We start from the raw sequence: 13467 nt of genomic DNA on the forward strand, positions 1-13467 counted from the left end.
TTGTCAGTCATTCAGAAAGGCCAGATTGGAAAAACGGTAGTAATACCTCTTCAGCTGGGGACATGGTCTAATGCACTGTCACTTGATATACCTTGCTTAGATCATTAATTAATTGTCCTTATTCAAGTATCATACTACTGAATTGGATAAATGTAACAGGTTATCATGTAAAATTCTGTTAAAATGAGCAAGAAACACCATTTCTCACGCAAGTTTCATGAGGTACCGCAAAGTTGTGTACCATGGAAATGTTTTAAATTAACAAGTATTTAAATACATGTCATGTAAATTATAAAAGCCTGAAAGAACAAAAGGCTGAATAATTAATACTAAAATTGGGGATTCATGTTCATGAGATCTTTCTGTCTTCTCTGAAACAGCCTCCAATTTTGAATAATGTTCTTTGAATTCAAAATCCAGGCAAGTTACCCTCAGAAAGAAGTTTCTATTTTGGAGTCATTTTATTTGAAAGTACAATTTCTTAAGCATATCTGGCTACCTTTCAGAACATATTATTAAATAATTTAATGAGATTAATTTTACAACACATCTTAATGAGTAAATCTTACAGCTTACTTCTGAAATTTGTCTTTGGAATACCAAGGACAGGTTCTGCATCTGACAGATTTGTTGCATTTCCCTTCTCCATACGATGCAGAATGTGACCCCCACAAATGCAACAACCGTAATCCCAGCAACAAGTCCAGCCACTGTCATCATACAAATGAAAACATTGGACCAGACTCACTCACCGAGCCTACACAAAGGAATCGTTTTCTCTTCGAGAAGGGAAATGGAAAGATCCAAATTTCAATGATAGCACTAAATGCATGTTTTATTTTTAGAATTATATTGTTGGTGGCATTGTTCTGTGTCCAAAGACTGGCCTGCCGAACAATCTATAACTGTAAATGTTAAAATAGATCTAATTAAATTACATGCACAAGATAAGTACAGTTAATCACCGTAAAAAGTAATCTCAGTAAAACAAGGTATCGATTTCTTTACTTCACTGATTACGGCTTATCTGATTGATCAGGGTACAATGCGTTGTCAGAGGTTTAAATGCAATACTTAAAATCCTGCACTGATCAGCAACTTTTCAATTTCATTAGATCGACAGTTTCTGTTGAGTTAGCCTGTTAAAATTCAGATTGTTTTCTTTTCAATTTCTTTAATTGCTATTTATTTTCAGGGCATATCCCATGGAAGAAAATGTCTTAAACACATAATCTTTTTTGTTTTTGTTCCTACAGTTCTGTCCATATCTTTGAGCAAGAGCTGCTATAATTCAAACTAATGTATGTTTTTTTACCTACAGTTCCAAAACGCAGTATGAATAGATCATGCTAGAAATTAACAAGACCGTACCAAAAATTCATTTATAACATCTTTCCAGCAGGCACAGTTCAAAACTGTTTTTAAGTACTAAAGTGAAACAAAGTGCTGATACGGAGAGTATTGGTGATTTTCCTCATAGCCAGCCTTCCCAGAGTTAAGCTGTTGTGGATTTTGTGTTTTCTCCCCACTTGCAGAAGCACCAAACGGAGCTGCACACATCATCAGGGGAGCTGAGGAATACATCCTTTCCATTCTCAGCAAGGGAAGTAGCTGGAGATACATTATCTATACTATGGGATAGTCCTGATACTGTAATTATTGTCCTTACACTGAAACTAAGAAATGCTTTAATAGTCCTGAGTTTTGAGTACTGACAGAATGTTAAATATGTAGTTTTTGGACCGTTCCATTCACAAAAAAATCCAGTTCACATTAACAGGTTGATTTGTGTGTATAAAAATGAAGGAATGCTGCAGTATTCTGAGCTTACAAAGCACCAAAAAATAAGTATTAAAAGTGAATACATCTTAATACTAATAATGGCCTACCAAGTTTATTGGTTTCTAAGTTCTGAAGAAAAGCTAGAACTGGACAACATACCAATAAAGATCTACTATGTTTCTGCACTACTTCCTTCATGGTTCTGCAATGTATGCCATGTCCCCATGTTGCCAATTTGGCAAGGGACAACACCTCACTTTAATACAAAGAGTCAACTCATGCTGTTACAGTTCCCAAAAAAGCCCACACTGGTCAGTGACTCCTTTACTGTCACTGTGACCAAGTTGGCAGTGATGTCTGTGACAAATACGTGCTCAATCAGGCTACGCGTAGGCTTCCAGTCCTGATTAGTCAGTACAGACACAGACATGCTCTGGCCCCCATTGGGAGAGGGGTCTGGTCGGTCTGAGCCGGAGCGATTCCCCACCTCCCCAGTGCTCATTTGACTCGGGACCTTTCCTGGCTCGCCTCCATCCTTGGACAATGATGCATCCTCTCTTCTCTTAGCAGGGACCCTTTCTGTCCTCTTAGGGAGTGCCTCCCTTACTGTACCCTCGTTGCTCCTTTCTTTGGGCTTCCCAGTTTCTGGCTGGATGTTCACGGACAGCGTGCTGCTTGAAGTGGACAGATTTTTCACAAAGCTGCGTGTCTGGTTATCGTTTCCTGCCGCTGCATTCTGTGCAGGTCTTGCAGCACTCTGAAGGGTTGACCCTGCAGCAGACCCCTTGCCTGCCGGATAACTACCCTGTGTGGGTTTGTTGACACACTGCAGGTTGAGGGCCTCCAGGCTGTGGGCCTGGCTCCTGCTGGACAGGCCTGCCGGCTTACCATTGGACACCTGCTGTATGAGCATCTGCCCTGAAACAGTCTGCTTCTGTTGCCCATTCAAAGAACCTGCAGGTGCCTGGGGAGTGCCCTGGCCCTGCCCAACACTGCTGCTGCACTGTTCGGAATTGTATAAATTAAGTGCTGCCACTCCAAGGGATTTTGAAGCAGTGTTCTTCAAGTCCAGTCCTGCACTGCTGCTGATGTCAGAGATTGAGAGTTTGAAGTCTGAGGAGCTCCTGCTCTGAGCAAATCTGCCGAGGGAAGGGATGGCTGTGGTCATGCTGCGTGTGGACCCTGTGGGGTTCAGGCAGCTTTTACCAATGGCACCCTGTGTGAAGGACCCACTGCTCGGCACACCCAAGAGGTCCCTGGAGCTCCGGCTCATGCCTGGGTAGGTGAAGCTGGCTGGTTGTAATGGCTTTTTGGTGGCAGGTTTGGGTTCCCTTGGCAAAGCTTTAGAAGGGGCTGTTAAGAGCATTTTAGCTCTCTCGCTCTGTTTGCGTGTATTGAGCTCTGGAGGCAGTGCTTTCCTCCCACGTTTTTTCTTCACTGGCTCCTCCCTGGTCACCACAGTCTGTGGTTTCTTCTGCGGAACAGGGCGAGAATCACATGTGCGAGAACCTGGCTTCACCTTTTTGGCACTGATATTATCATCATCAGAGGAGGCTGAGGAAAATAAGGAAGAGTTAGATGACGATGATGATCCGCTTGATTTTGTCGCTGCTGGAACCAATTCCTAAAAAGGAACAAGAAAAACAAAAGCATTCAGATATAAACAATGGGATGCAGTCTAAATGATATCCGTCACTGCATTGCTAAGGTAAAATGTGTTTACCGCAATTTTTCGTGGCCGCCCTCTTGGTCTTTTGCCATGTTTGGATAAACTAATTTCCTTTTCCTGTTCACTGAAGACACATTAAAGACAAAACGATTGTCAGAATTCAAAGGGAAAGATTCTGAACAAAGCTAATTTTGTAAAACAATCTTGTTTTCCATATGTGCCATGTTGGACAGACACTGATCAATCTGATTCTGAAACCAAAAGGGAAACAATAAATAGATAACAGTCTGCAGATGTCAGTTTTCTTGTACTCAGTGAAAATATAAATATGACAGTACATGTCAGAGGTGAGAGAAATACACCTCTTATGGAACGCAGCCAATAGTCGTGGATCAAGGATGTTTTCCTCAGGCTCCCAGCTATTATGTCTGAAACAAAAAGGGATCGCAAGAAAGGTCAGTACGAGAATGTCCAGTTTATTCATGTCTTTTCAGAAAAAAAGTTTTTAAAAAAATAGATGAGGACAATTTCAACATAATGATAAAATTAGAAAATTTACAATTTACAAGATTAAAATTACAAATGCAACGTAGAGATTAAACAACAGGAAGTAGTATATAATATTTCCTGTTTCTAAAAATAATAATTCTCCTGTATAGGTTTGTTGCATTAGCATATAAAAAAGAAAAATGGTTGAAAAATCCTCAAATCATTCAAAAGGGATTTTATAATGACCAAGTACAATGATTTACATGATTCCCTTCTGATTTGAACTACTACCCGAACAAGCCGCGGTGAATTATCTTTTTGGTGAAAGGTTGTGCACAATTGGATAGGTTTACATTTCATATTAACACAACCCATTAAACTATACAGTATGCACTTAAAATATCGTTAAAACACAATGACAAAATTGGCTAGCTAACCAAACAGTGTTTAGACATGTGCAAGTTAAAGCAAGCCATCTCATAGGCTACCAATTAAAAATTTCAGGGTTCTTGGAATATTTTTAAAGCATTGTAACTAATGCTGGAATATCTATCAATAACTGGTGAAATGTAGTTTTAAAACCAAATTCCCAGTGGTTTATGAGATTGAAAAGCCAACTGAATTTTTAGATTCTCCACCCGCTCCCCCCCCCCCCCCCCCCCCCCCCAACAGTTCAACTTCATCAAAAAATATATATATTTTTAAAAATTACTCCGTTTGAGTTAAAGTAGCAACATTGACTCATTCCTGAAAAATTAACAAATCTACTGTGTCTCATTGATTAGGCTAAAAGTTCTAAAAAATCAACATTTGCTTTCTTGGAATAAATGTTGATTTTCTAGGGGAACTGTTTGCCAGTAACGTTATCCTATAGCTGGCATCATGTTTCATTTTGGCCACGCGATGACATAATTTTGGCTTCTATGACAGAGAGATTACATCGTACGGACATAAAAAAAAAAATAATGACCCCCCCTGATGGACAAAGCTGAATACACAATATAACACTGAATATCTCGCTAGAGTGTCCATTGGTGAAATGAATGGTTTATATTAAAGTAAAGTGAGGCAAAATAGGTCGTTTTATGAAACAGAAGCGTGCTTAGTAATTATAGAAGACATTTGGTGAGACAGCTTAGTTGTAAAATAAAAGGTAACGGTAAGGTTTTCCGCTGTCAAGAACGTAAACAGTTCTGATACAAAGCTGAACGAGGTAACATTAGACAGTGGGTCGCTACCCGATAAAAATAAATGTTACAATATAAGCCTTACCTTAGCCACCTTTGTGTATGGAACTGGGCTACCAACTAGCTAAATTAAACTAATACAAATATAAGTAAATTGGAGGCAGCTGTATACGTCACTGCCTCCTCTGGCTTTGCTGTTAATGTTAGCTGCTGCCAGCTCACAATGTAGGCTATTTGTCTTTCAAGCAAGTCCGTATTATATTTACAATACCTGTCGATCGCCTTGGCTAGATTGCTCCTTACTCTGTATGGCTACATTCAAATATGAAAATTAGAAGTTCAGCAACAAACGACTCGTTTTTATTGTTAGGACTCTGCTGCAACATCTTTAGCTAAATAGACTAGCTTACGAGCTAGTCAGCTTACTTACTTGGATGACCACCCTCGCCACTTCACCAGATACTCGAATTTTCCCTGCAAAATGAAGTGCAATCGTAAGTGGTGTGATTAAAGTAACGTTCTATTTAATAATGCAATTAAAGAATAGCTGCGAACCTTTTTTGGTCGTTTGCTGAGGATGCATTCCGCGTCAAAAACCTGTCCCCCAACAGCACTCATCGCTTTTGTGCAGTACTGTCTTTTAATGAAACATGAACAAAACAGGATGTCCAATGAAACACTAAATATATTCCTCTAAATTACCTTTTGGTTTTACGGTACGTCATTTAAAAAATTTATTGTGTTTCATCCATTTTCCTTTATCCGACCCGTTTTTCCTTACTCCGCCCGCTACAACCTAAATCAAATCCAACAACCAATGACAAATACGGAGGAAATGTAGGGGCGTGGTTGTTCCCCCCAAAATGGTTAAACATGCAATAACCTAATTTAGATTATATGTAGAGCAATTGCTTAAAAATTGACTGAAATCTTACCTACCTTAAGTTTTTTATTTTATTTGTTCTATTTATTTTTTTGCCACAGGTAGCATAATACTATTGGCCTGATGTGTAAGTAAAATGACTGACATCACCAGTGCTCTTCTCGTTCTTATTGATGTTCCAAACAGGTTACTTTGGTTAACCTAAGGTTTGGACTATGTCTGACTATTTTCTTATTTCTCAGCCTCATAATGATTAACGCTCGAAACATTCTCCAAAGGCAATCGAAAGCCCAGAATCAAGACTAGATAATGAAAGCTCTCTTACAGTGTACCTGCACTAAGGAAGCAATTGCGCACACCTGACAAATCAGAAACACCCGTGAAGCCATTTGTCCCATGCATTATGTTGCGCTGACTATGTATAAAGTGTTGTAATTTGCCAAAACCAAAATGTATAAAAATGTATGAACATACACTTTAATGAAACCTGAGGATCTGCACATTAACCCCTTGTGAATTGTTTGATTGTAATAGGAGTCTACTGCAATTGTACTTCTCTAATCCATTTTTTACTTCTTATTTTGTATTTTATATTACTTTCAATGATAAAATATGCTATATGAATGAGTTACTGTTTGAAATGGCATTTGTTTATTTATTTAACAATTAAGATGTTCATTTGATAATTTGCATTGTATGTTGTTAGAAAATTGTGTTATTTGATGTATTCCTGATGTTTGATAAATTAAAATATAAACCACTGATTGAGAACATTAATTTCTTCTGTGTGTCTCAGTTCATAGTTCTATAATGTACACTTATTTTATTACAAAACACTGTCATATATACAGTGGTACTTTTATCATGTTAGCTGTACCAAGGTGCTGTCAAATACCATAGTGTCACGTATCCCTCCCAATCAGTTAGCCTTCTCAGCAAAAAGTGACTTCTTTAAGACATAAATAAATATATGCAAACACCAAAGGAAGAAATACAAGAGACAATGCCTCTTTTTAGATTCACGTGTTCTGCACCTTAATTAGAGTTCTTTGGTTACTTGGGGTACAGAAACTGATTTGGAGATTGCGCCCTGGTAATTAAAAAGGCCTATGAAAGGTATTTTTCATATGCAGGGCCATAGCCACTTTCACACATATAATACGGAACATTGGCATATTTATTGTTCTGGCATCTTGTGGCTTGTCTTGTTCACACAACAAAGGACTATTCTGTATTTTACTGGGTTAATAGAATTCACATATAGCGCCAGTTGGCAAATTGTTTTCCAAATCAGCCCTCCAAGATATTGTTTTGTTAATTCTGGATAGCCAGAGAAGCTAGCAGACATTTGCTAAGTAGCTCGCTAATGAAGAAAATATTTTATTGTGTACACAAGTACAGGAACTTTTGAAACGCCTATAAAACTGCTGAAGATGTACTGCAGTAACCACTTGTCAGTAAGACACAACATAGCTTGATTGGAAGTCAAAAGAAGTCAGGTTTTGCGTGCTTGATCCGATAATGTTATAGCTTTGTTCACCCTAATATAAAAACGGAACATTTCCCAGAAATATTAGGCTACTCCGAGCAACCTTTCTGAAATGCAGACTTTGGCTCTCATTCAGACATTACCCCTAAATGGCAAGGCTCCTGGATTTCTGGGTATAGCCTCCACAGTAATATGTCCAGTGTTAATTCAACATTCAATAGATAACATTTGGTCCCACATTCCACAGGGGGACCAAATGTTGTATGTTAAGAATTAAATTAACACTGTTAGAATTGAATTAACATTGGACATTTTATTGTATACATCATGTGTTAAACTGGCTAGAGGAAAGTCATGTGCAGTAAGTTCCAATACAACACAGCAAAACACCATCCAATAATCTTTATTATCCATGTTCCATTTTGAATGTAGGCAATTTAGACATGAGATGATATATGATCAAGCAGTTTGCCGGCCTGTCTTGAGTCTAACTGCTAAATTCATCGTCAGCTGACTGAAACATTTTGCTTGAATACAATAGTAGCTCTCCGGCACTTAGCTACATTTGACTTAGTATAAGGTCACTTACTCACTTCAAACACACCCGTTTTCTTAATACTTTGTTTCTTTGATTTGGCACGCACTGCATCATTAACAACGTTCAGCAGTCCCTCCCTTTCCAGAATATTTTAAAAGACCATCCAACAGGAAGGGGCGGGGCAGCTACAATTAAGTTTGGGCGGCCTAATTTGAAGAACCGAACGGACGGAGCTGAGGAGGCATTTGGTGTTTAGTTTGCATTGCACTATTCGGGAAAAAGTGTCACGAAATTATAGGCCATATAGACCGGTTTGTGTAGGCTACCAGGCGGCCTTTTGGAGGGGTAGCTCCCCTCGTGAAATAGTTTGGTTAAAACCGTTTTTCTCTGTTCGTGGGAAGGACTCTTAGAGAAACACCTGCAAACTCTTCTCCATCAGTGTGCTGCCTCGCCATTGCGTGCATTTGTTTTTTTCTTGTTGGTTATTCGTTCGTTTTAATTTTCAATAAATTTAATAAACGGAAAGGAGAAACAAGACATAGCAGCGCCGGACAGGAGGCCTGGAGGCAGTGCTGGCCCAGCCCTACACGGACATCTTCCTCCGGTAAGAGGGGGGGACTGCCTTGGCAGACGTTTTTTATTTCCGTTTTATTTTATTCAGACGTGCCGCATTTTATTTCCGTTTATACGCCCATTTTACACAACACAACATACACCAGGCTAGGGTACACATCTTAAGCAATAAGAATCTAGCTTTAATTACAGGTCTCGCTTTCCGGTTATAGCTAGGCAGCTGGCCAGGTTACTCGGCACCTGTAGATTTGTTGCTTGTAACAATTGGGGGCTCTTGTCCGGGACATCTGGTTAACAGGTCTCTCTTGTACATTCGCGCCTCACGAACTCCCCCTGCGCATGTCCTTGACCTCCACTTATGGCTGTCCACCAATAACATACATGACACACGATACGGTAGTTTGGATATTTTACTAATCCTGCTGGATATGGCAAAGCTGAAGCATGTCTTTGAAGTCATTGCCAAGGGTAAATCAAAATCTTTAGGCTACCTAAAATAACAATATGTAACTATTTCTAAAAACACTCCCTCACTGATGACCGATATACCAAGATAATAAGTTCATCTTCAAAATATGCTAAATATGTTTTTAAAAAGAAACAAGTAAATGGACTGCATTTATATAGCGCTTTACAATTGATGCCTCTCATTCACCCATTCACACACACACTCACACACCAATGGTGAAAGGCTGCCATGCAAGGTACCAGTCAGCTCGTTGGGAGCAATTAGGGCTTAGGTGCCTTGCTCTGGGACACTTCGACACGCCCAGGGCGGGGGATCGAACTGGCAACCCTCCGACTGCCAGACAACCGCTCTTACCTCCTGAGCTATGCCGCCCCAAATGAGTAAATTAATATTTTTTTATCTAATGATAAATACGGTTTGGTTCATTCACGTTCATCATAGACATGTCAGACTCCTGTGAGTAACTTCATATCCACTCAGAAATTTGTTTCTTATTATCTCCGCCAGGCGGAACCTGGAGGGGATTATGTGTTTGGTCGCTTGTGTTTGTGTCTCTGTCCGCAGCAAATCTCGCATACTACTGGTCCAATCCACCTATTATTTGTTGTGCACGCTGACAGCAGGCTAAGGACCTGAACTCTCGAATATTTTGCAAATCGGTCAACGACAAGTATTTTATTTGAATTAATTTCCATCATTGTCCATTGAAATACATTGTGTGCTAACTCCTCACTCCTCCTAACTGGCTGGTAGGGGCCGCAAGTGATCAACAACTGCTTCCAAACGGACAGACATGCCTGGCGGAGATCTGAACTCTACCCAGTGCACTCTTCTAGTTAGGGCTGTTTCATCTGAATATACAATTGTCTCCAAGCTGAAACAAAAGAATGTACATTTTTCTCTGTACACCTTGCTACTCTTAGGGTACAGTGTAGTGTGAGTACATTATAGTTTATGACAAGGATCATTTTTTGATCAGGTAGTCTGGACTGTTACTATAGGAGTTTGTTAAAATGAATGCTTTCTTAACTTATTTACCTTTTACTGGAACTGAGTAACATATTGGGAGTATACACTCTCACTGTTTCCCAACCCCATAAGTTTGGGTCCCACTGAAAATGAACATTTACTGTGTAACATTTTCATTCACTTTAATTTAAGGAATCCTGTGTGGACAGTCCTATAGTACGGTTTGCAATGTCCTCTGCAAAGTTAAGTCGGGGTGTATGCATAATACTTGTTGGGTATAAATGCTTAAAAGCTGCTCTTGCTTCAATCAGTTTTCAAAAAACCTTTTAGAAACACAAATATATTTGTGTGACGTTGAGTATGTTAATCAAATATTTGTATACAGCTTATATTTCATCTAAAAAATAAATAAAAACAAATACCCAGCTCACAACACAAAGGTGTACAGTATTCCATTAAGATGTTCCTCCATGCTATGTTTTTCTTTACAGAGCCAATGGCAGTCATTAACATGAGTGGGAACAGATTATATATAATCGTTTTCATGTGCTGTTACATCAAACAACTAATTACCTTGAAAAGTTACAATCAATAACATACGAGTCATATTTATTTGCACCAGATAATCAATTATTCTCCCTTCAGTACATACTTAAGACCCAATATGACCAGTTGTCAGATTTTAATGGAAATACAATGGTGGTGTCCTTTAGGCACTGTTTATATTGACATGCACATTTTGGTTAGCCTTTCCATACTTGATTGCAAATGTCCAAACAATTAGAACTTCACAATAAGATATTATGCATTGCCCCCCAACAGTTTCCATCATGTTCCACACCACAAAATATTGTATGCATTGCTGTAGCATATAATATACCTACACTTGTAAGAAGCCTGCTTGTGCAACCGCAAAAGAGGACAAGGACAAAATAATATTGCTACAATAAGGATAAAATCCAGACTGGGAGACTGATGTATTCACAGTACTCATTGACAAACTGTGTCATGTAGTATAGTTTTTTTGTGTTATGTTGAACCACATGTTGTGGATCACTGTTAAATTGTTTTGAAGCCTTTGAAATTGTGAGTTATGTCTCCATTCAGCACTGCTACGTATACTGAACATATAGCTCCTTCCGTCATATGTTACAAGTGCTTTGAGCAGCATGGTGATCACTCCAGATTGAGAGGTTAATCTGTCACATACCAAGCATGCGACTTGTGATTGTGATGAAAAAAAATTGCTCTATAAAAAGACACTGATGCTGTTTTGATGTCATGCAAAGGCTCCTACACTGAAATGTTCATTTATCAGCATAAGAATATCTTCTTTTCGTGTAGTTCATTTTTTCCCCACATTTTCCCCTTTGGGAAGGGGAAATATCCTCCATACGCATGTCTTTGCAAGTGCAGGGTCTGAAATGGACACCTTTAATAATAGCCTTCATTGACCTTGTCGGTGTGCACATATGTCTGGCATTGAAGATCTATTAAAACTTTTGCATCTGACAAAATAAAGCAAAAAAAAAAAAGTATTTACTTCTGTTCTGTTTGCATTGTTAAATGTTATCTTGTCATAAAGCTAATCAGGTTTTTTGTTAGCACATGTTTTGTACACCCACAATCTGGCAACAAGGATGTAGCTAGCAAATCATAAGATACTTCTTGTACTGTATTTCTTTATTTTTATTATTTGTTTTTTACTAGAGGGCAATGAAACAAGGTCCTCTAACTGATTTGAACCCTCCTGTACCAAGGGTGATGCAATTGCCAATTGCACTTTGCCCTATGGACTTACCAGCCACAGCCAGTCCCGGCACAGCTTGGTTTCGATCGGAAACCATGGGACTCAACCATGGGGCTCATCCATGCACCACAGTGTGGTGCTTTTACCCAGTGGCTCTCAAGCTTGGTCCTGGGGAACCACTGTGTATGCTGGTTTTTGTTGCAACCACAATTGCGATCCCAGAATTTTTACAAGCTGTTAATTTTGCTTAATGAGGTGATTTTCATGTTGAGGGATTCTTTTCCCTCTTAGGCCATATTATGTCAGAAATAGCTATGCATGTCAAGAAGAATAATAGTCGCATGTTTGGATGATATGGCTTTAGAGGGGTAAATAATCCCTCTAAACGTTTAAATCCTAATTGAGAAAAATGAACGGCTTGTTAAAAATCTGTGATTGCAATTGAAGTGTGCGGAACTAGCAGTGGTCATGAGTGGCTCTGACTCCATCCAAACACCATGGCGTCCAGGTTAGGGGTGTCTACGTCTCGGTCGTAGTCCCAGCGGAACCCGTCGAAAGAGATGAGAAGGAGTTTGTTTCGGGGCCTCGTGCGGGGGCCCGTCAGTGGGGCCCCCAGAGAGGGGGGCACCAGCAGGAGGAGCAGAGACACTGTCAACAGCATCATCGGCGTAGTTCTCCGCACTCAGTAATGATACACTGTGGGGCACCAGCCACCCTGCTCTGGCCCTGAACCGCACTTCTGATATGCTGTGTCACCTCACTCCGATTTTACTGGAATGGACCGCACACTGCTGGACACTCTCCAGCCGGCTGAGTGGGATTCACCATTTTTTTTTATGAGCAAATGATTTTTCTTATCTTATCAGAAAGTATCTTAGGCAATAGATTATTCAGCATATTTGGCTCGTGATACGGGTCACTTTAGAACATTCAGTTTAATATGAAATGATGGTCTTGTTTATGCTGTGCATTTAGTTGAGAAAATAATCTCTTTTTCTGAGGTTACTCTTCAGAGTACGCATGTTGAAATGACCCCGAAAGCCTAATCAGGCTTTTTGGTTTCACATGTTTGGCCCCCTGTCTGTCTGATGTAATGTCTGTTGATGACTCATCCACATAATGTGCGGATGGCAGATGCAGAGGAATTAATCTGAGTTTTAGAATGGACCCTGCAGCCAATGCTCACGGCATACCTCCTCACAGGCTGGGGTTCAGCCATGTTGACTGCTGCCACTCAGCACAACCTCTGGTTATTTGGGGCCTCATTCCGCGGCGTATGGTACAACTGTTTAACTGTTGTACTGTTTCTGCAAATGTCACCCGCTCCAGGGGGTTCTCAATAGCTCCAGCAATGTAATACAACGTCCAATTTGTACATTCCCAAAAAAAACTAGGTTATCCTCCGAGGCGTTATTTTGGAGCACAATACCGATGTGGCCCTGGTACTGCCAGGTGTGATTTATCCAGTGCAACAGAGTCAAGAGTCACCGACCAATACTCCACATTTGGAGGTAAATCTTGTTCATAAGAAAGAAAGCATTCACTAGTAGTGTAAAATGAAACGCCTCATGTTTGATGATAATGTTTTCAATGAATTGTCCAGATTTAGTCTCTAGTTTTAGGTAAAATGTGACCTATGCATTTTTACCTTGACCTTTGGATATTTACA

The 13467-nt window shown here is 39.7% G+C and overlaps 1 protein-coding gene and 1 long non-coding RNA gene across 3 annotated transcripts in view; one reads left to right on the forward strand and one right to left on the reverse strand.

Annotated features, from left to right (window-relative positions):
• Positions 1–1671: 1671 nt before the first annotated feature.
• On the reverse strand, positions 1672–5933 carry LOC118219551 (chromobox protein homolog 2-like). 2 transcript variants are annotated; one of them, XM_035402781.1, is made up of 5 exons: positions 5683–5933; positions 5558–5601; positions 3814–3879; positions 3506–3575; positions 1672–3406 (listed from the first exon to the last, which is right to left on the reverse strand). In XM_035402781.1, the coding sequence occupies exons 1-5, from the start codon at positions 5743–5745 to the stop codon at positions 2054–2056; spliced, it is 1596 nt and encodes a 531-aa protein (XP_035258672.1). In that variant the 5' UTR covers positions 5746–5933; the 3' UTR covers positions 1672–2053. The 2 variants fall into 2 exon arrangements, with proteins under 2 accessions (XP_035258672.1, XP_035258671.1); XM_035402780.1 differs by having other exon boundaries at positions 3790–3879.
• A 2277-nt stretch (positions 5934–8210) lies between these two features.
• LOC118220655 overlaps positions 8211–13467 on the forward strand; it is a 150305-nt gene continuing 145048 nt past the window's right edge. Inside the window, exon 1 of the long non-coding RNA XR_004763991.1 lies at positions 8211–8641. This is a non-coding gene — a long non-coding RNA (uncharacterized LOC118220655). The remainder of the gene's footprint in view (positions 8642–13467) is intronic.

This window comes from Anguilla anguilla, chromosome 2 (genome assembly GCF_013347855.1).
Source record: "Anguilla anguilla isolate fAngAng1 chromosome 2, fAngAng1.pri, whole genome shotgun sequence".
Classification (NCBI taxonomy): Eukaryota; Metazoa; Chordata; class Actinopteri; order Anguilliformes; family Anguillidae; genus Anguilla; species Anguilla anguilla.

Excerpts from the sequence above, each read along its gene's own strand:
- LOC118219551 (XM_035402780.1), bottom strand. The coding sequence starts at position 5,745 with ATGAGTGCTGTTGGGGGACAGGTTTTTGACGCGGAATGCATCCTCAGC. Across the intron at positions 3,880-5,557 it reads TGGCGAGGGTGGTCATCCAA|ACATAATAGCTGGGAGCCTG; the intron begins GTAAGTAAGCTG and ends TTTTTGTTTCAG. Across the intron at positions 3,576-3,789 it reads ATTTCTCTCACCTCTGACAT|TGAACAGGAAAAGGAAATTA; the intron begins GTACTGTCATAT and ends ATGTGTCTTCAG.